A 20,702-nucleotide genomic window follows, 5' to 3' on the forward strand; every position below is an offset into this window, starting at 1 on the left:
TCACAGGAGAACAACACTGTCAGCATCAACATTTAGCAGCATTTCAAAATACATTTTTTTGTCTTGAATAAAAAGCTAAACTATTCTTTTAGTGCAGTACTTTCATATGGCTGTATGACTGCTATACACAAGATATGATCCTTTAACATTTTATGTAGGTATCTCCCATTTTTTTGAAGACTCCCAAAGACTTTGAGGATTTTATTTTTTCACAAAAGAAAAGGGCAGTGTCAACCCACGAGAGTCAGCCCAGCAGCCCAGCAGCATTAAGGAGACCCTCTGCAGAGCTCAGTTCCGAGTGCAGGAAGCGAATGGACACCCTCCCCTTGCTCTCAGCTCTTAGAAAGGGATCTGAGAGGGATCAAAGCAGTAACTATCTGTATTACTTCATAGCCTACGGCAGGGAGAAAACAGATGTAAAAAAATACAGTCTAATAAAAATAGTAGAAGCCAAATCCGTTCATTCCAGGATGTCTGCAAAGGAGAGATTCTATGGAGCATGGATGCAGAAAAACAGAAAAAATAAATTGTGGACAGTTACTCAAGCCCAGGGAAGCAACCACAAAGAGCAACTGGCTTCATTGCATGGTCACCAGGAAGGGCACATACCAGAGAACTTGGGACAAGGCCTCCTGGTGCTGTGGTTCAACAGCCTTTGGGGGACGGAGGGAACCCGAGGCCAACACCATCATGTGTGAAAAGGCTACTACGGCAACAACAGGACGGTCAGAAATCAGCTAGAGTTTAGGTTAGACGCCGCTGGAAGTGCAGCCGGTACTTGCTTTCTCGTGAAGGGCTTGAGACGTGCACAGGCATCTTAGACGTGTGTAGGTGACCCTTCTCGTGAAAGGCAGAGAGGAGCCTCTTCAGGGATGCTTTCTACTCATTCGTTTTCATTTCAGTTCACCACTTAAACTAGAAAAGACGCTGCAAGCTATCCCCACTAGCTTCTAACTTGGACACGGCACCCAAATACTACACATACAACTGAATGAACAACATTTTCCTGGTTCTTCCACTGGGCGGGCTCAGTATGCTTCTTTGGACTGAATAGGCGTGATCTTGTTCGAGAAAAGCGTGTAAACATAGGGCCAGATTTTGTTAGTCTCCGTCCCAGAAAACTGGTGAAGCACTCCTCGGCTCCTGAAAAACAAAATCCAACACGCGAAGGCATTTTAGGCTTCCTTTTAACATGCTACGAGGGCAGGTGAAGATCCTGGGTATAAAGCAAGCACGGCTTACGGCCTATCACACACACTAACTGCCCAAGCAGCCCCTCCAATCTATCAACACCCGCACTGGGCGTACCTACGTAAGACCACAGCTTTTACAATTCCGGCATGCTTGCCGTGATGCCACCTCTTCTTCTCCTATCTAAAATGTATCAAAGAGGGGCGCCTGGGTGGCTCGGTTGGTTAAGCGTCTGCCTTTGGCTCAGGTCATGATCCAGGGTCCTGGGATCAAGCCCCGCATTGGGCTCCCTGCTCAGCGAGGAGCCTGCTTCTCCCTCTCTCTGTGCTGCTCCCTCTGCTTATGCTGTCTCAAATAAAAATCTTTAAAAAAATAAAACATATCAAAGAATAACACTATCTGGACAATCCCAAATCTGCCTCAGTATATACTTTCAAAAAACAAATCACTGACACACTTTGGTACTGTAAAAACCCTTATAACTTACGACAGATCATGAAACACAGAATGTATCATGACGACATGATCAGGAACTTCGGATCTCAAGGCTTGCTAAGTTATTTGGGAGCTATAAGGTCAGAAACTGATTCCAGCAGTGGCTGTAGACAGCTGTCCTGAATGCAGTTTGCAAATGGGTCTTGTCCAGTGTGCATACTGTTAAGAACGTTATTTGTTGCCAACATAAAAACTGTGATTCTTCCCCCCCCACACAGCCAGCCAGATATCTGCTTCTCTTGAAAAACAGGGGTTACTGGCCACTTTGGGCCCGACTGTCCCTGGGGGGATAACTGGCTGGAGAAGCACAGGAGCTGTCCCTCCACTGCCCAGATGAACACATCCCCTCCAGGTGTGACACTCATGCCCAGTACCTGCCTGGACCCCGCAGCCATGTGAGTTTGCATCTGCAGCTTACAGTTTTCGCTTTTTTTGGTTAAATTCCCTCTACACCTATCTAAGCAAGAGGTCCCTTCTAATCTTCTATCCAAATGAGACATTTCTGGAGTGTCAAAATATAAACCATTATTTCAGCTCCTTGAAAAGAAAGATGAAAATGATCCTAGACATAATTTTACAACCAGAAAGAGATGATCGGGTTTCGGTCCTTGTATTACAAGAATTTCAGCGTAAAAGAACTGAACCGTATCTCCCACGTAACAGCCCCAGCATTTCACCTGACTCCCAGGGAGGTCCTGGGCCTTGAGGGTTTGTCTAGCTTAAAGAAACCCCACCTCAGCCCAGTGTCCTTCCCGCTGGGCACCACACAGTGCTAACTGACCGTCTGCCATGAAAATGTTGACGCACACTCACTTGTATAATTCAATGACGGGCTTTGCCACATCCTTGTACTGTCTTAGCCTGGCAGCCACGGCTTCGGGTTTATCATCCTCCTGCTGGACTAACGGTTCACCCGTGATGTCATCAAACCCCTACAAATACCAGAGAAACCAGTGAATAGGGCCAACACCTGGGCCATTCCAAAGATTAAAAACTTTCCTGTGCAAAATCCATGTATTCACCTTGGACTCCCATCGCATGATGAATTAGGCCTGAGTGACAATGGTAACAGTGAAAGTAAATGAAAAAGAAATAACACTCTTTAACAGTCATGTTAACCTTATTTCGTGAGAGCCGACATGGAATCTTTATTAACTTCTCAGACCTTTCCATACATGTTTCAGTGCTATAGAGAAATGATACTTTCAATTTACAGTTTAGAACTCCATGCTGCCTCCCCCAAAAACAACCTACCTCTAGACAATGTCACTCTGGCCCGCTAAACATTTTTAAAACTGCCTTGCTTTCTGAAGTTTGAATAGTTAATATGGAAAATAAAATGTCTAGGGGCGCCTGAGTGGCTCAGTCGGTCAAGCATCGGACTCCTGATTTCGGCTCAGGTCATGGTCTTAGGGTCCTGAGATCAAGCCCCAGGTCACTGTCTGTGCTGGACAGGGAGTCTGCTTGAGATCCTCTCTCTCCCTCTGCCCCTCCCCCCGCTTGCATGTTTTCTCTCTTTCTCTAAAATAAACAAAATCTTTTTAAAAAAAAGAAAAGAGAAAGAAAGAAAAGAAAATGTCTCAAAGAACCAACTGGTTTACTTAGGAGGACACTGATCTAGGAGAAGGTACCTCAGTCCTGCCTCTGCTAGCCTGCACATTCTTTCCTGAGATTAATCTTACTCAGGTTATTTTATTAGATCGTATGACTTACTTAAAGGTAGATTAAAATAGGCGTGGATTATATACCTATGACAATCAGAACAAACATTCTGAGAACTAAAAAAACCCGCAATTTAGAAAACCTGATTTTTTTAACCTGCTTGGGAAACATACCTACTTACAAATAGCAACATGGACACAGGAGGATCTTGCGTCCCATGTCCACGGCTATTACCCACCAGGGGAGATAGTCGCAAGGAGTAAATCTGTCAAAAGGCAGGCTAGAGCAGAACCAAAAGGCTCAGGCAACTCAACTGGATAATCGGAAACCAGCTATAAATCTGAAACACACTAAAATTCCATTACAACTCAGGGCCTTGGGTACATAATCTGCACTTATGATTTATTGGTAAGCCCCATAATCATCACATGTGTATTCCATGGTTGTTACCCTGACACAACAGGTGAGATGGGGGTGGGAGAGGGCTGTACATCACCTTTACTCGCGTCTTTCTTTTACTTAGAGCTGCACCACTCAGAAGTCATTTCCAGGACCTCAGAGCACCAGGAAATACAACAACTGCTTCTACAAAGAGCAGAATGATGCCAGGGTGACAGCATCCCTCCTTCGGGGAGAGCCTGGCCACAGTGGCACTCTCGCTGCTGTCTCTGGAGGCAGCACTGTAACTGTGGGTGTTCTTTTAGGATACCCAGTCTTTGGAAGGCAGTTGAGTGTTAAAGGTTCTCAAACTTTATGAGAATCTTTGCTTCAGCAGGTCTGGGCACAGCTGAAATGTGAAGTGTCTGTGTTGAACTTTAGTGCATATTCAGAAACCTCTTTTCCTCTCCATCCGTTTTTTTCCCCTATACCAGCTTCTTGAGAGGGAAAGGAGGAAGGGACCTAATAAAGGAATTCCAGAAGTATTTATTACATTTGAAAAAGGAGACTTCAACAGGTGACTACGGCTTTGCCCAAGTGAAAAAGACTCACTGGAACTTTACCGAATCTATGGCACTCAGGAGCTGGAAAGGCATCCTTACCCTCTTGAAATTGGTTTTCTGTAGTCATCATTGACTCTGTCTACAGTCAGATCTACCTACTCCATGCACATTAATCAGTAAGATGCAACTGTCACCCCTTCCACATTCGGATGATTACAAGTAATTCTATCTAACACCCAATAACTGGAGATAAGAATCACATTGAACTAGGGGCGCCTGGGTGGCTCAGTCGTTAAGCGTCTGCCTTCGGCTCAGGGCGTGATCCCCGCGTTCTGGGATCAAGCCCCACCATCAGGCTCCTCCGCTGGAAGCCTGCTTCTTCCTCTCCCACTCCCCCTGCTTGTGTTCCCTCTCTCGCTGGCTGTCTCTATCTTCTGTCAAATGAATAAATAAATCTTAAAAAAAAAAAAAAAGAATCACATTGAACTAATTCCTGTCTTTACCAGAAAGAACAATAATTCTTTAAATGAATTTGTTAATTCAAAAATGTTCTTTAAACATATACCTTTACATATGTTTACTTCATGTAGACACATGTTATTTTTGGACCTGTTTATTCCTCTAGTCCTCCCAGTCCCTTTACACCGGCACTGCCTTCACTCCCATGACCCCACCCACTGTGACCCCAGGTCTTTATTCAGTCCCAGCCCTAACCAGTTAGTTATCCCTGCTCTTAGGAAGCTGGAGAGCACATATACACACAAACAGATAATATGTAAAGGAGGAGGGTCACTGTTTTACAAAAATGGAATCATTGTGCTATTTGCTTTTGATATTCAACAATACCTAGAGGAAATACTGCTTCAGGCCAAAGGGGATAGCACGAAGTCATTCTTTCTACTGAGTACATAATATTGCTCTAGCTCATTTAGTCATCCCCTGTAAATGAACACTCGTTTGTTTTCGGATTTTGTTTTGTTTTTCTCTAAAATCAACACTGAAATAAGCATCATCGGGTACATGACCTTACCTGCTAGTGCTTTCATTTCCGTAACTTATACTCCCAGTGGTGGGTTGAATAAAATACACATATTTAAAAATGTTAATGTACATTGCTATGTTGCTTTTTAAAAACACTATTAATACTTTATATGCCTAATAAAGATGAGAGTACCATTTTTTCCAGATCCCCACCAGCAACAGATAAACTTTAATTTGCATTCCTTGACCACCAGTGAATTCCAAATACCTTTGGCCATGAAGATTTGCTCTTTTTTAAATAGTCTATTCATATCCTTCCAACACTTTACAACTGAATGTTTAGCCTCTTTCTTGGAATCAGCCTGTAAAAATGCTTCGGTATATTCTTACATGTACATGAGGTGGGTTGAAGTCCAGGTTATATACTCTTCCACTAGGAGGGTGAATCCAACGTCGGCTGAGACGATCTTTGAGTGTTTCAAATGGAATATTCAAAGTGATCACTAGATCCAGCTCACAGATTTTGTCCAGGGCTTCAGCTTGAACTAATGTCCTAGGAAAACCTAAATGCCAAAAACAAAACATATCAAATGCAAGCACTTTCCAGTTCCCACAAGTCAATGAAATATTTTCAATCGACAGAATAATCAAATCTATACATCTACTACCCAGAAAGCAGCTTTTATCAGGAATTTATGCCTACCTCCAAAAATTTATAATTAGAAGAAAATAGGCTACTTTATAACCCAGCTTTAACATCTAGGATACTCAAAGATTAAGGAGTCATATAACCCAAGCAGAGCATGCGCTCAACTAAAAATCACTAGTCCTCGCTTTGCTCTTAACTACTCAGGCAACCTTAGGCAAGCTATACCACCCTCATTTCCTCTTCTGTTAAAGAAGCAAAGGGATAAAATCACATTTGTGTTCTTTTATAGCGCTAACAGCTGATGAGTATATTATTCTTAGGCTACCCCCAGATTATATTTTTATCCATTCCCTACATCTTACAAAACTCAACATGTGGTCTGCAATCTAGCACAGTAACTACAGAAATGAGGAAATGCATTTAGGAATTTTATAGCAATTTCACAGTAATTTTAAGCCTAGTGAATCTAAAATTTATGCTTGAATTTGTGTTTTTCTTTTAATTTTTCTAGTAATTTGCTCTTATTGTATTTGATAAAAGGACTGCTCTGCAGTGGATTGGGGAGGGGACTCAGCTTTCAGCATAGTTTGTTCTAGGTTTCCCTTGGAGTTTATTTTCTAATTTCTCCAAGAAGGGAAATTATCCAATGGCCCCCACAGTATCTAACTTGTGATGCTGTTTATTACAGAAAGGATATAGATTAAGTCATCTATTTCCAAGAAGACCCAAGAATGGAGAGAATCAAACCTGGGGCATGTTTCAATGCTACTGTTATGACAGGAAAAGAAAACGCAAGTTTAAGCAGAGGAAGAAAAGCTTATCTTGCAGGGTAGACCTCGGTTCAGTGGCTACCATGTGCTTAACCCAAGGTACTCACATGTTCCCAATGGGCAAAAGGGTCACTCCAACATTACAGGTAACACCAGAAGAAACTGGTCACGAGCACGCTATGAGGGCGCACACACGAGCTGTGTCTTTCCATGATGCCAGCCTTATTCAGTCACAGAGCAAAATGACATCACAATAAAGCAGGTTCAGGATCCCAAACTCAACGACAATTCACCCTGTGCTGAAGCCTGGCTTCTTCCACAGCACAAAGCAGGACAGAAGACGAGCCATACAACAAACAAGCTAACAGAAGGGTGTAGAAAGTTAACGGGACCACACACACAGTCAGCCTGGGGGCGCGCAGTTGAGACAAGGCCTCAGTCTGGTCTGGGTCAGCTCTCAGCACTGACTGCTGCTTATGTTCAAGCAGGGAAGGATCTCAGTTCTGTTCGGAGATCCATCAGGCAGAGCCTTCCGCAGCAGTTGCCTTTGTTAAGTGTAAGTGGTCAGACAGAGGGCTCAGGTCTGCAGAGTCTGACAGTTTGCTGCCCAAATCCTTCCCTCTTTAAAGGGATTTAGTTGGTTTGGGGTCTCTGCAGACCTCCTCTGCTTCTACTTATTATCAGTTCTGGGGCGTCAGCTGACATTGGTTCCATGACATCTCCTAGCTGCAGGACCTTACCTGCTTGCGTCATTAACTTGACACAGGCCTCTGCTTGACGTGAGAGACTCCATTTTGCTCTCTACAAAACTGCTTTCACATTCTTATATGCTGTCCTCTCGTGACCCATCATGCATTTGATGTGGTTTTGGAATATAGGTGACATTCAGTGGAGTGAGGTCCAGAGCCGACGACCAAGAAAGAATTCTTGAGACGTCTTTCGTGCAAAATGGTGGTTTATTAAAGCACGGGAACCAGACCCGTGGGCAGGCAGAACTGCTGCACTGGGCGAGTGGTGATTATACACTGGGAGTTGGGGGAGTAAGGAAATGGGAGGTTTCAAAAGAACTCTCATATGCTGAAGAGGACCCACCTACAAGATACCACAGGCCTTGCCGTTGTCAAGTTAAGGTTGTTTCCCCTCTAGCAAGGTATTAACACTAAGACAGTTGGGAGACCCCTGGAAGAATGTCACCCGTGTCGCACCCAGGAGTGGGGGGATGGGAGAGGCTGCAGGTTAGGAGGCTACAGGTCAGCTTATGCTCTGTCTTCAGCTAGGGGTCATCACACTGGGACTGGCTTCAACAGAAAAAGAGGTACTTCTAATCTCGCAGCCCAGGTGCTGCCTCTTGTACCCAGTCACCCACTTGTACTGTCCCCTTCCTCCCATAGTGACTCTCTGGCTAAGCACCCTCTTCACAAAAAAGGCCCCCACATGCTGGGAAATTACGCAGGAAGTATATTCATGGTGGTTTTCTTTGTGGTGGGAAGATGCGTGATTCCTTTATACTCTTCTAATTCCTCATTTTTTTTTTTAAACTGAGCATATAGTACTTTCAGAATGAAGAAAAAAAAAATACTGCCCTTCAACAAAGAACTCTGACTAACTAGATGTTTTTCAAATCTCAACATAATTTGTTAGATCAAGTTCCGACTATTTGACATTTAGGGAAGTGAAAGGTCAAACTTTATCTGCCTAAGATCAAGTACACTATGGACACCTGACCTTAGCTTTGGAAGACAGCAATGCCTGGCACACGGTGAGCAAACATTTACGTGTAATACTAGGGTAATCGTCTTCCATCTTCCATTCAGTGGCCATACTTATTTGACCAGTTGCCTTACTTTAAACTCCAAATCTAATTCTGTGAAATTATAGGACTCTGTCAAGCCCTGTAAACTCAGTATGTCACCTTTTCTTTCTACTATGGAATGGCTTGACTGCCTGCATATTAATTTATTAAGCAACTTCTTTTTTGATTAAGTTCAAAAACAAACTTAATTTTAGAATTGGGGCTTCACAGCTGCTGGGTGTATCCTGGAGCTTCAAATACACGGTAACTACCAGGTAGATAATAAAGTGACTACCTGGGTCACCAAGGAGCAAGATTTGGCCCCAGGTGAAGACTCAATTCAATCTACCGCAGCACAGGCTGGGCGATGGGCAAGGAGTTTTCAAAGAGTCCAGATAAAACCATGCCTCCTTTATTTTTTCCACCAAATTCCTTACTGAATACTAGACACACCCTCAACCAGGTCCTTTTCTCCACCTCCCCCCGCCTCCCCACCAACAGCTCACTGTAGGTCAGACTGGGGACGCTGTGGAGAAGGTTGGTGGCAAGTCCGGGACCTATGCTAAGTCTATTATCAACTTCAGCCTAACTTCCCTTACACTGTGCCCCACAGTCCGCTTTAGAAGACGAGCTCCCTGAAACAGTAAAACACACCTTACTCCCTCTGTTATCCTCCGATACCGTGCCTGGCACATTCTACGCTGACATTCCAACAAAGTGAGGGCAGTGAGCCTTCCACAGAAAGGCACTCTCTCAGACTGCCAGCTCCTGCCTTTTGCCTCTATAACCTACTCTTCTCGAAGGCTTCAAATTGACGACTGGAGTTAGATGCCTGCAGCCAAAACAACCCCAAGATCAATCTCTATGCTCTTCCCCTAAATCCCTTTCTAAAGAAAAGCTATTCTAAAGAGAAACCATTTTCTAAAGCAGTGGCTTCCAAAGAAACCCTCACTGGAGTACAGAAAGAAAACAGAACCTCTGTTGCATTGTTTTGTTCATTCTTTTTAGCTTCTATTTTGGAGGGTACATTTTATAAGGTATATAGTAACAAAATCGTATGTGCACATAATTCACACATATCCATATTTTGAAGATGTAGTCAACACTTTTACTAGTAAGTGTGCGCAAAGAATTTAAGGGTTCGCTCTTCCAAAGGCCCAAGTTCCCAGCCTCAGGCCATGGCCTTGGGTTCTAGCATCACTAGCCACTGCCCTGACAAGAAAACACATTCTTGATCCTTTGGATAGAGGCTGAAAGGTGAATAAAGCACTAGGAAAGAACAGGAAGCTCTGAACGAGAATGTAACAGTTCCTCCAACAAATAAAAGCTCAAATCTTACTGGCTCGTTTTCTAGTCCAACGGGTAGAAGCCAGTCTACTCGACAACCCCACGAGTGTTTCTGAACTCTGGAGCCCTCTGGAGGAATGGGTGGAAAATGCAACTGTGTACAAAACAGCTGAACTCCGGAACAGATTTCACAAGTGTTGGGTAGTGTCTACCTTTGGGGCTCTCACATTCAGACCGGCTAATGACCAGAGAATCATTAATTCTGGTGGCTTAGAGGTCGTCTGTTAAGACAGTGGCTCTCATCATATCCTCCCATCCTCAAAACAGGTTAAAGTTAAAAGAACCAAGGAAAATACAGAAGCCTACAATGAAAACTAAAATGGAAGAGTTATGTTTTAAGATATTAATGTTGTTGGAATGCAACCATTTTAATGGTTTAGAAGAAGTACCAACAAGAGAAATAAGTCATTCCACAACTTCAAGGTTCTCCACCTGATGAGACGTATCAACATTGTCAGGGAAGACTTGAAAGGGGCGGGGAGGGAGAAAAGAGCTCACTGCTGCCCAGATTCCATACCATTCTTCCTAGAAGGGAACATCTAGGAGCAGGAGAAGGGCTTAGGTTTTTAAAGCTATCCAGGTGACTCTGGCTGGTTAAGAACCACCAAACTTCTCAGCGACAGCAATCCTGCAAGTGCAGTATGAACTATGTATCTATTCCACTGGGGGAAGGTTTAACCCACTTCCAAGCAGGTACAAACCACTTTGAAGAGAGTCTTCTTTACCTCAGTTTCACGGCAAGAGAACTGGGAAGGGAATTCCCAGAGGCTCATCTTTCCAGATTCACTAAGCCCCTGTCTCAAGCCACCTGTTTCTGCCATCCTGGCCAGGGTCTTACCTACAGAAGGTGCTGTGGCAGGTGAGAAGGTGCAGGAGGACAGGGAGAAGAGTGGCCCAGTCAAAAAATCGGGTGTTTTCAAAAGTGAGGAGAAGCAGCGGCAAGCCGGGAACCTCAGGGCTCAGGGGAACATGTTAGTTATGGGCACAGGCTCTGGAACCAGACACAACCGGATCTCAATCCCTGCTCTACCCAGCCTTAAATGCAAGAACTTCCACTAGCTTTGTAATCTCTCTGGCCCTTAGCTTTCCCAGACATAAAACGAGGGTGAACTGATCTGCTAGGGCTGCCACAACAAGGTACCACAGAACAGGGGGCTTAAACAACAGAAATTGAGTTTCTCATAGTCCCGGAGGCTGGAAGTCTGAGATCGAGGTGTCAGGACGGCTGGTCTCTTCTGAGGCCTCTCTCCTTGGCTTGCAGATGGCTGCCTCTTCCCTGTGTCTTCCACAGGCTCTTCCCCTGTGGTGTCTGTATGCAAATTCTCTTCTTGTAAAGACACTACAGTACCCACATTACATTAGGGCCCACCCTCAAGACCTCATTTAACTTAATTACCTCTTCAGTGACCTTATCTCCAAAAAAGAGCCAAACTGTGAGGTGTACTAGGGGCTAGGACTGGAAGAGAGGAATTTAAGGGGGACACAACTCAGCCCATAATGAAAGGTAATGCCTACTGCATGGGACCATTTTGAGGATTAAGAGGCAATCTTTGTAAAATGTTTAAGATGTGAAGCATTAGGCACGCAGTGAGCACTCTGTAAATGGCAGCTGCTGCTCTTCGTAGAGCTCTCCTCGGAGCCCAGCTGGTTCCCCACGCAGTCACAAGGCAGCATGAAGGAAAGGTCCCCACCCCCCAACTTGCCTCCGTTTAATTCCTTTCTGAGATTTGCTTGTTTGGGGAGTCCCTGGTGCTCTGCTCTCTGCCACAACGGCAGCAGCTCAGCCCTTCCAGGGATTAGCCACACAGACTGCACATTCTGGTCCCCACCACTCAAAAGGAAGCTCGACCCAGGCAAGCTTCTGCCACAAGCCTCCCACTCTCCTCTTTGCCCCCGTTTGCCCCCGTCATCGCCTGCCTCATGTTCAACAGCAAAGCTCCGGAAGTCGACTTTCCTGATCTAGTTCAACGCTTACCACGATGAGCTTTACTCGGAGTTACACGGACTGGTCAATTCAGCACGGAGGCTCAGCCTTAGGCCGCTGACGGTGCAGGTGCAGCTGGAGGCAGCAGCCAGAGGTAAGGTCTGAGCACCTACCCGCACACAGGCTGCTACCTGTACCACAGAACCCAAGGCAAGAGAGGGGACAGCCGTGCAGTCTTTCCCATCAGGCGGGCACCTCCTTCTGGGAAACGGTCCCAGACGAGGCAACTGTGCCTGGGGAGAAGCTGGACGCGACGGCTTCTCAGTCCACGTCCCAACGGTCACTCCCCAAACACAGCTACCGTTCGTCTACCGTTTACAACGCGTTACAGACACTTCTGGATCTCTTACTCTTCCACCCACCCCGCGAGGTGTGCGGCGCAGGGAGAAGCACGCGCGGCGTAACAGATGGGGAGCGGGCACAGGACTCCGGCGTCCGGTCTCCAAGTGCTCACTCCACCCTGCGGCCTTCCACGGGTACAAAAGAGCATTACACAAGAATCCTCAACGTCACTCCATCCACCTCGCTTCAACCAAAAGAGCGGCGCGTCCTGGCAGCACCCTCAACACCACAGCCCGGTGGGCCAGGTCCATTTACTCCGAAGGAAAGCCAAACTCCGCAGGGACCTGAAAGACCCACTCTTGCTCCTGTCACCTCGCTCGCCGCACGTCCCTGTCCATCGCTGTGCGCCGGCCACGCTGACGTCCTCGCTGTTCTCGTACCGGCGGGTCCGTTCCCACCTTGAACACTTAGTTCACGGTCCCTCGGCCTGACCCACTCTTGCCTCCGGGATGTCTGTGCCCGCGGCTCCTCCAAGTCTGGCTCACAGTGCGCCCCGTCGGTGAGCGCTTCTCTAACCGTCCTGTTCAAACGCGCCTCCCCTCCAGCCCACCCGGGCACCCCTCCTTACCCTGCCTTCTGTTCTTTTCCTCTTCGTAGATGTCAACGTCATTTCCTGTACATGATTTTCTTTGTGTTTCTATTCCCACCAGAACGTTAGCTAAATGAGGGCAGACCCTTTATAGTCGTTTCCTGCTATATCCTTAGTGCCTTGAACAGTGCCTGCCACTTAGAGATGCTGAATAAATACCTGTTGAACGAGTAAATAAATATCACCTGAAACGTCCCAAGAATCTCACCAGGTGGGTATCATTCCCATTTTAAAGTTACAAAAACTGAGGTTCAGAGAAGTGAAGTGACTTGCCCAAAACCACACCTGGAAGAACCAAGGAACCTGGACTGGAGCCATGTGCCGACTCCCAGAATCGCACTCCACGTGCCCCTCGATGCTGTCTTCCTTCCACGCAGAACACCGCAGTCTAGGAGAAATGTGTACGAGACGGCTCGAGAAATCAAAACCCTGCGCGGCGTCAGGGGCACGGCTTGGCCCGGTGCCGAAGGCGCGGCCACACCGGATTCTCACCACACATACACGAAACAAATGTGTGGCTCCTGGCTTTTTTCTTTTACTGTATCTGGGAGGTTTCTTCCCATACAGTACATACCGCTCTCGCACTCTCCCTGAGGACTGCAGACTACTCCAGGGTTTGGATGCACCATCATGTAAGCGACTGCCCACTGCTGGGCATCTAAGCTGCACATGACTTGAAGCCCACTAGGGAAAAAACAGCTTAGCAGAGAGGAATATAGGCTCCAGAGACAAACGACCTGGGTCTGCCCTGCAGTTACGCCACCTACTCACCCTGGTGACCCACCTCTCTGCACCTATAAAATGAACATGGTAATGTCCAACTCAGAAAGTTGTAGGAATAAGCAATTAGTGTATGTAAATCCCAGCACAGTGGCTGGCACGCGGTATAAACAGCTGGGGGGAGGAGTGGCAAAGGGGGCCAAAAGCCAACACTGGGGGAAAATGTGATGTGGGACTGGAGGTGAAAGGACAGACAGCAAGTTTGATAACAAGAAAGACACAAAGGATAAAGACAAGTTTGAGCTTTTATACAAGGATGGAAGTAGCAGTGGGGAGACAGACTGGTACCACCACCATCACCCAACACACTCCGTTCCCATGGGAGAACAAGTCTCCTCCATAAAAGGAGAGACAAGAAGGTCGCATCCCAAGGGGAGACCCAGGTTTTCTTCAAGGCATAAGGTAGAGAGAGTATTCTGCAAGGAGTCAGAGAAAGTATACAGAGGAAGGTGGGGAGGATTATAAGCAAAAAGGATCCCGGAGGGTGCCGTGGAAAAGTGAAGAACTAGGGGGAAGGAAGAGGGAAATTCAGTGAGAGAGAAAGAAAAGAGGATAAAGAAGAAAAAAAGGACACTGAGGGATGACTTACCTTTCCCTTAATAACCAAGCATCACAGACTGAAAGGTACGGTTGGAAGTGACAAGCTTCAAATAGTGTAATTTCCAGGGCAGGTGTGCTGTCTTCGTCTCTGAAGGTGTCACAAAGGCCACACGAAGTCCCTGGCCATGGGCTGGGGCCCTCACTGAAGTTTGGGGTGCAGAGTCACAGGCCTGGGGGTTCACAGGTCTTGGAGAGGGGCTCTGTCACCCTGGTCAGGCATAAGGCAACGGCTCCAGGAAGAGAGGAGCAGTGGTGATCTGTCCACAAGACTCTCAAAATACAAGTACGCTTCCGCCTACAGATCCTAACTTAGGGCTTCGGGGCACACAGTATGAAATGGCGTCCTAAACGGCAGCATCCTTCAAAGTGATTTACATCAGTGTCTCAAGTTAGGCCGAGCAAATCAAAGTAATTCAGATGTAATTCTCACATCCATCAGCTGCCAAGAATAGACTGTCAGATAAGGTGCAGTCTGACCAGCACATTAAACCATTTTCAGCAGAGTGTCATTATCCAGCCACACATAGTTTTTCAATGAACACATTGTCAGAGGAGCACAATATGAAGACTAGTGGAAACTGATTATCAACCAAAAATGTACCAGGGCATGAGATGTTCATTTTGACTTTGGTGAGGGAAAATGTGGGTATTTTGCTCTGTAATACATTTAGTTAACATCTGATACCCACTGATTCGCCCTCTCTTCTAAAGATCTACTCATGATATGAGATTCAACTCCTTGATACCTCAGATTGCGAGGATACTGGGATCTGAAAGGAAACAACCAGCAGATGTATGGAACTTAAAGCATGATCCATGGAAATCTTGTAATGGAAAAATCTGCATCTTTTTTTTTTTTTTTAAGAGAAAAAGCACGTGGGCAGGGGGTGGGGAGCAGATAGAGGAGAGAGAGATTGAATGCGGGGCTCAATTTCACAACCCTGAGGTCGCGACCTGAGCAGAAATCAAGAGTCAGATGCTTAACCAACTGAGCCACCCAGGCGCCCCGAAAATCTGCATGTAAGTAAGACTAGCCATTCTCACCATGATACACTTAGATGGCATATATAACGTATTTGGGTACATTCCTTCTAAGTGAGTTAGACTGGGCAAGCTACGGTTACAATTGGTGGGCCCAAGAGAATTTGCCCCTCTAGCTGTGGGTCCGTGTTCATCTTTGAATGTGCTTGCTTGTGGCCCCTATTAAAAATTACGAGCCTTCTGAGGGCTGGAGCTGTGTTTATTCCTGAAGTGCCCCGGAAACAGTCAGATTCCATGTGGATGTGGTATTCCTGGTGGGCAGGGATCACTGAACGAGAGGACCAGATGCACACTCCAATTCTGTCAACAGGTGGCAGCATGAATAATTCTTCAACTGAGAGAGAGCTGCAATAAATTTTTGGTATGCTTTTATTTTTACTAAAATTAATCCTCAAAGACATGTTTTCTTTTCTTTTTTTTTTTTTTTAAAGATTTTATTTATTTATGTGACAGAGAGACAGCCAGAGAGAGAGGGAACACAGCAGGCGAGTGAGAGAGGAAGAAGCAGGCTCCTAGCGGAGGAGCCCGATGTGGGACTCGATCCCGGAATGCCGGGATCACGCCCTGAGCCGAAGGCAGACGCTTTAACGACTGCGCTACCCAGGCGCCCCATGTTTTCTAAATGACTAAAGCAGAATTCCAGCTCCCTTAGATAACCCAAGTGACGAGATCCCACTACTTGCTGAGGAAACCAGAAAACCCAATCAGTAAAGTAAAATAAAGAACCCCCTTAAGCACAGTTTTCCTTCCCCCCTTTAACTACACGAGACTGCTCATCACACGCTTCTCACCAGGAGTACAGAAAACCTACCTCATGCTACCATACTAAGCTACCCCTCTCCCTCAGCCTTAACCCAGCCTAGAAAAGCTGCTATGTCCTATTGAATCAAAGAACCAATCCATGGTGAAAGCTGAAATTCTATGTAAATTTCTCCCCAAATTCATCATGTTATGTATCACTAATTTTGGTGCCTACACGTTATTTTTTAGACACCCCCCCCCCAAAAAAAGATTCACCATGTGCAGCAAGATGTCACTAAATCCCTGACATGGTATGTTCCCAGCAGAGCTGGCCACTGGGCCTTGGCACCTGCTCCTCTGAGCCATGCCAAGAGCCTGAGGGAGGGCAGCCGAAGCAGGAGGTGCCCCAGCAACAAGGGAAGAGGGAACTAGGACACTTCTGTTTTTCTAATTCAGAGTGCCTTTACTCCAAAGGAAGGGCGCAGAGCCAGAGTCCACCACCACATTCTCAGGCAGAAAAGCAAGCCCTCTCCGCGTGATGAAAATAAAACAGCAGTTTTGAAGGGCAACTTCCAACATCCGCCAGGGACTGGCAGCTTGTGAAAAGGCCACAGAACACCAGGCCCCCCTCCTATGTCCATTAAGATCGAGGGCCAACATGGTTGCTTCTGCTCACCCATCTCTTCCTCGTTGTTGGGAAAGCAAGAACCAAGCTGCAACTATGCAAGCTATTGTCCATCCCAATTAATCACTGAATGATTAAAGTTGAAAACAGGCAGTTATTCTTCCATAGTCTTCCCTAACCCAGGGGCATTCGAACTATTCACACCACGAACCAGAAGCCTCAGCAGCAACTTAAAATCAATCACCGTCAATACCTGTTTTATGAAGGCCTTTTCTGCCTTCTATCTTCTAATTCCCTTATCTGTTTGCACAATATTTATTTGTACGTGTATCCAAGACCTCCATATTCTGCTTCATCCAGTTTTTATTAACAGATGGTGAAAAGAATAAGACACAGCTGTGCTCCAGATGTTGCCAACAGAGCTTCAGCTACACCGTATCACTCTGTGAGTTCCACATTTCCCACTGAGCTGAGAGCTCAGGACCTACTTCCTGCTCACCGGAATCTTCCAGGGGTACTTGGAACTCTTCTATTATATATCCTAGAGTCTATCCTAGATTTGTAGGAAGTCATTCCTGCTCTCAAGGAGGAGTAAATGATTCAAAAACCTAGATATGCTATAATCACTACTCAGGGATCCGCTGATAGAAGATAGATACTACAGAAAAGTCTGGGTTTTAGACCATAAACTGGGATCTTCAAAGCGGCTTAGTGAAATAAAAGATGAATTCCTATTAGGCAGGGATTCTTGGGGAAATCGCCAAATGGTGCTGCGTCAGTGTAATGATTGTTCCTGTTTAAGGATACAGATGAAACTCACAGCTTACAACCTTTGTTCTTAAACAAGTTATACTAGAACCATGGAGCCCTTTTTCCAGTAAAGGAAGATGCCTACTACATCGAGGAAGGAGCAGTTCACTGTAAATTCTTTCCTTAAAGGCCCTTCTATTTAAGAATTCTGTTTACTTGTTCTTTGAACTGAAGTCTCTATATAAACAAATTAGGGGAAAACAGGTCCCACTGTATCTCAGCCGAGACAAAAGGAATTTGTAAATGATTGCACCAGAGGCCGTCTCCCCTACATGGCTCAGCTACTGGCTGCACGTGAGACCTCTCTAGCCTCAGACATGTATTTATAAGCTTTTTCTATGTGTCAAACACAATTACAGGTACAGGAAGGTACAAAATATCAAATATGCAGAGAAATCCCTAAGTCACATGATTATAAGGTAAGAAGAATGAAAGAAATGGGTAGAGAGGACGGTCCAGCATGGACTCAGCAAGGGATCAGATCTCAGCAGAGATCTGAATGAAGCAATCCCATGACAATCCAGAGGCGTAGCACTGCAGGAAGAGGAAACAGGTAAGCGCAAAGGCCCGGCATCATTAGCACACACAGCACCTGTAAAGATTCTGAAGTGGTTATGGAACAGAATCCCAGTTTTGCTCTCCCTGCCCTCAAGAAAAGAGGTCTGAACGTATATGAAGACAAAAGGAGACATAAAGGCACGAAAATTTTAAACAACATATGACAAAGACAAGGAATATTCAATATAATATCCGATAATAAGTGGCATTCTTGAAATAGAAAAATGGAACGAAAGGACAACAAGGATGTAGTACGGGAGCACCTCCCTCGAAGGTGAGACCGGAGATCAAAAGGACACAGTACAGACAGGAGGGGGGCCGGACAACACGGAGGAGGTGCTCTATTTACTTCAAGTATGAAGGAACAATTTCTCAGGAAGTCTAAGCAGGGGGAAAAGAAATCATCTTCAAAAAAGGTGAGAAGCCAGACTGGCCTAGGGCTTTCCAGAGCAGTACCCGGCCGGGAGAAGATGGAACAATGGTACAAAGTTCCGAAGGACACGAGGATGGCCCGGGAGTACCACGGCCCGTTGACCTGCTGACCGCTGGGGAGACCTTCTCAAACGTGACAACTCAGGGAACACAGCACCTCGTGCGCGCTCTGCTATGAGGGAGGGAAGGCAGGAGGGAGAGAAAAGAGGGAGGAAAATATCCAACAAAATCCAGCCGAGGGAATGATGAAGGGAAACGCCGTGGTTAAAAGTGGCGCAGTTTTATTCAGATAAAATTCGCATGCCGAACAATTCACTCATTTAAGGTGTATAATTTGATGGTCTCTAGTCTATTCAGAGATATAACCAAAAGACTAATCAAAATAAAAGGAACAGAGACGTGGCAATGGGTAAGAAAATCAGAGCCCAGAGTCCATTTATATCTTTAAGATGTATGACCAAAAAAAAAAAAAAGGACCTAGGAAATTCAAGGTACAGAAGAAAATTTATAATAGATTTTCGCAACAAAAACCGATGAAAACTGAGACGGAGGGAGGGGAGAAGAGGTGGGAGGAAGGGTAAGTACATTAATCCTCTTACTGTTCACTGCAGAAAGACAATATCTCTCTGTCTCAATCTGAAATGTGAAATAAAAAAAAAAACAAATATGTCAATCTTTTAATGGCTTTCACAATCTTAAAGAGCCCCGGCAAGAATTAATATCCCTGGTGATGCAAAAAGATTTATCTGAAATTCAGTAATAGTTCCTTCAGGTTCACTTCAGCTTTGCTATTGTTCAATTTTGAGTAAAATTAAATATTTTTGAAAAGTACGTAAAGTCTGGTGCCACTCTGACACACGTCTAGGTGCGTATGTGCATGAGGTGGTGTCCGGAGTGGCAGTTTCTGACTGCTAACCCTCATTACTTCCGGCCAGAGGGGCTTTGGGTGACCTGCTCCCTGTATTTTTCCATATGGCTTGAATGCTGTACAGTAATCATGTATCATTTTACAAAGACCGTGTAAAAAGATAAAATTCCCTGCATTTTTTCCACAGCTTATTCTCCTTTTTACCCTATTCAACTTTTTCATCTTTCCAAAATCTGGATTTCTCTCATTAGTGATAAGACAATTCACAGAGTTTTAGATGGTTTTGTTTTCTATTATTAGGTAAGGTTTAATGGAGGATGAGGAATTTTGTTTAGATATACTTTCCCCAGGTGCACTTAATGAGGGATGAATAGGATGATATTATTAAAATCACATATTTAAGTTCCTCAGCCATTTATTACTGAAATTCTAAGTTCTAACATGTATGTCAGTGTCAGTTATCTGTTTGTACGTATACAACATCGCAAATAACACACGACTACCATGTGACTACCTACTATGTTTCAGGATCCAACTAAGAGTTTTACATTCGTTGGCCAAACCTCCCAAACCTACCCATCCGTACTCCTACTATTTTATGGATGAGGAGAAAGAATCCAAAAAAGGTAAGTTTGCTTGCTCAAGACTGCACAGTAAATAAATTACATAATGATATTCAGGTAGGAGTTTCAGTCCATGCTTTTTCCACCACATTGTTTTCTCAGTATGGTGCTTTGTGTATAGTAAACGCCCGGTAACTGCTTCATTATTAAACTAGCAAAGTATGCCTCAGACGCTTTGGTTGAAGCTTTGCAATGAATATTCGCAATTCATCCAATTCTCGAGATACCTGTTTCATAAATTAGGGAAGCAAACATCCTACCACCTACCATTTAAAATTAGGAGACTGTTTCATCCCTGTGCCTTACTTTATAGACTTCTAATTAAGTGGCAATAGCAAATGGGCTAAGTATATCTCAGAGTGTATGAGACATGCCCAAGTACAGAGAAATCCTAGTTTAATATCTAAAGGAGATCTAAATTTAAGATGTTAAAAATTGAGTTAATTTTATGGATGCCTGGGTGGCTCAGTCAGTAGAGCATTGACTCCTGATTTCAGGGTCATGAGTTCAAGCCCCGCACTGGGCGTAGAGTCCACTTCAAAACAAAGCAAAACAAACAAAAAACACACAAAAATCTAGTTAATTTTAAAAAGTTGGTTAGAAAGTTAAAAAATAAGTTATTTTTTCAAACTCAAAGTTTTAAATTTTAAACTTCCTTCTAACTCTTCTCTAATATTAACTTTGATGTTTATTCAATGCCCTCCCTGCTTTTGAATTTCGTGAAGTGTTTAACTTTTCCCCTCACCCACTTTTCTGACCTTGTATGCTCACATTTTCAAGCTCTAGAACTATCCAATTACCCGTGGTTTCCAGAACACACCGCATTGTTTAAAGCCTCTATATCTTTTGCATATGATGTTCCCTCCATCTAGAAGGTACTT

At 44.9% G+C, this 20,702-nt stretch overlaps 1 protein-coding gene and 2 long non-coding RNA genes across 10 annotated transcripts in view; 1 reads left to right on the forward strand and 2 right to left on the reverse strand.

Moving 5' to 3' along the window:
* LOC103663052 overlaps positions 1-4,572 on the forward strand; it is a 41,039-nt gene extending 36,467 nt beyond the window's left edge. The window contains exons 4-5 of the long non-coding RNA XR_568654.2: positions 1,905-2,081; positions 3,872-4,572. This is a non-coding gene — a long non-coding RNA (uncharacterized LOC103663052). The remainder of the gene's footprint in view (positions 1-1,904; positions 2,082-3,871) is intronic.
* Positions 189-20,702, reverse strand: part of AK4 (adenylate kinase 4) — a 62,492-nt gene continuing 41,978 nt past the window's right edge. For all 8 annotated transcript variants that reach the window (XM_040627192.1, XM_040627197.1, XM_040627191.1 and 5 more), the window contains 3 exons: positions 5,661-5,833; positions 2,500-2,618; positions 189-1,143 (listed from right to left, as the gene is read on the reverse strand). In XM_040627192.1, the coding sequence (XP_040483126.1) occupies positions 1,029-1,143; positions 2,500-2,618; positions 5,661-5,833 (407 nt within the window). In that variant the 3' untranslated portion in view covers positions 189-1,028. The remainder of the gene's footprint in view (positions 1,144-2,499; positions 2,619-5,660; positions 5,834-20,702) is intronic.
* On the reverse strand, positions 12,727-14,874 carry LOC103663049. The gene is made up of 3 exons (XR_568651.1): positions 14,113-14,874; positions 13,029-13,131; positions 12,727-12,902 (listed from the first exon to the last, which is right to left on the reverse strand). It is a non-coding gene; the product is annotated as an uncharacterized LOC103663049 (long non-coding RNA).

Source organism: Ursus maritimus, unplaced genomic scaffold, assembly GCF_017311325.1.
Source record: "Ursus maritimus isolate PB19 unplaced genomic scaffold, ASM1731132v1 scaffold_12, whole genome shotgun sequence".
In the NCBI taxonomy this organism is placed as follows: domain Eukaryota; kingdom Metazoa; phylum Chordata; class Mammalia; order Carnivora; family Ursidae; genus Ursus; species Ursus maritimus.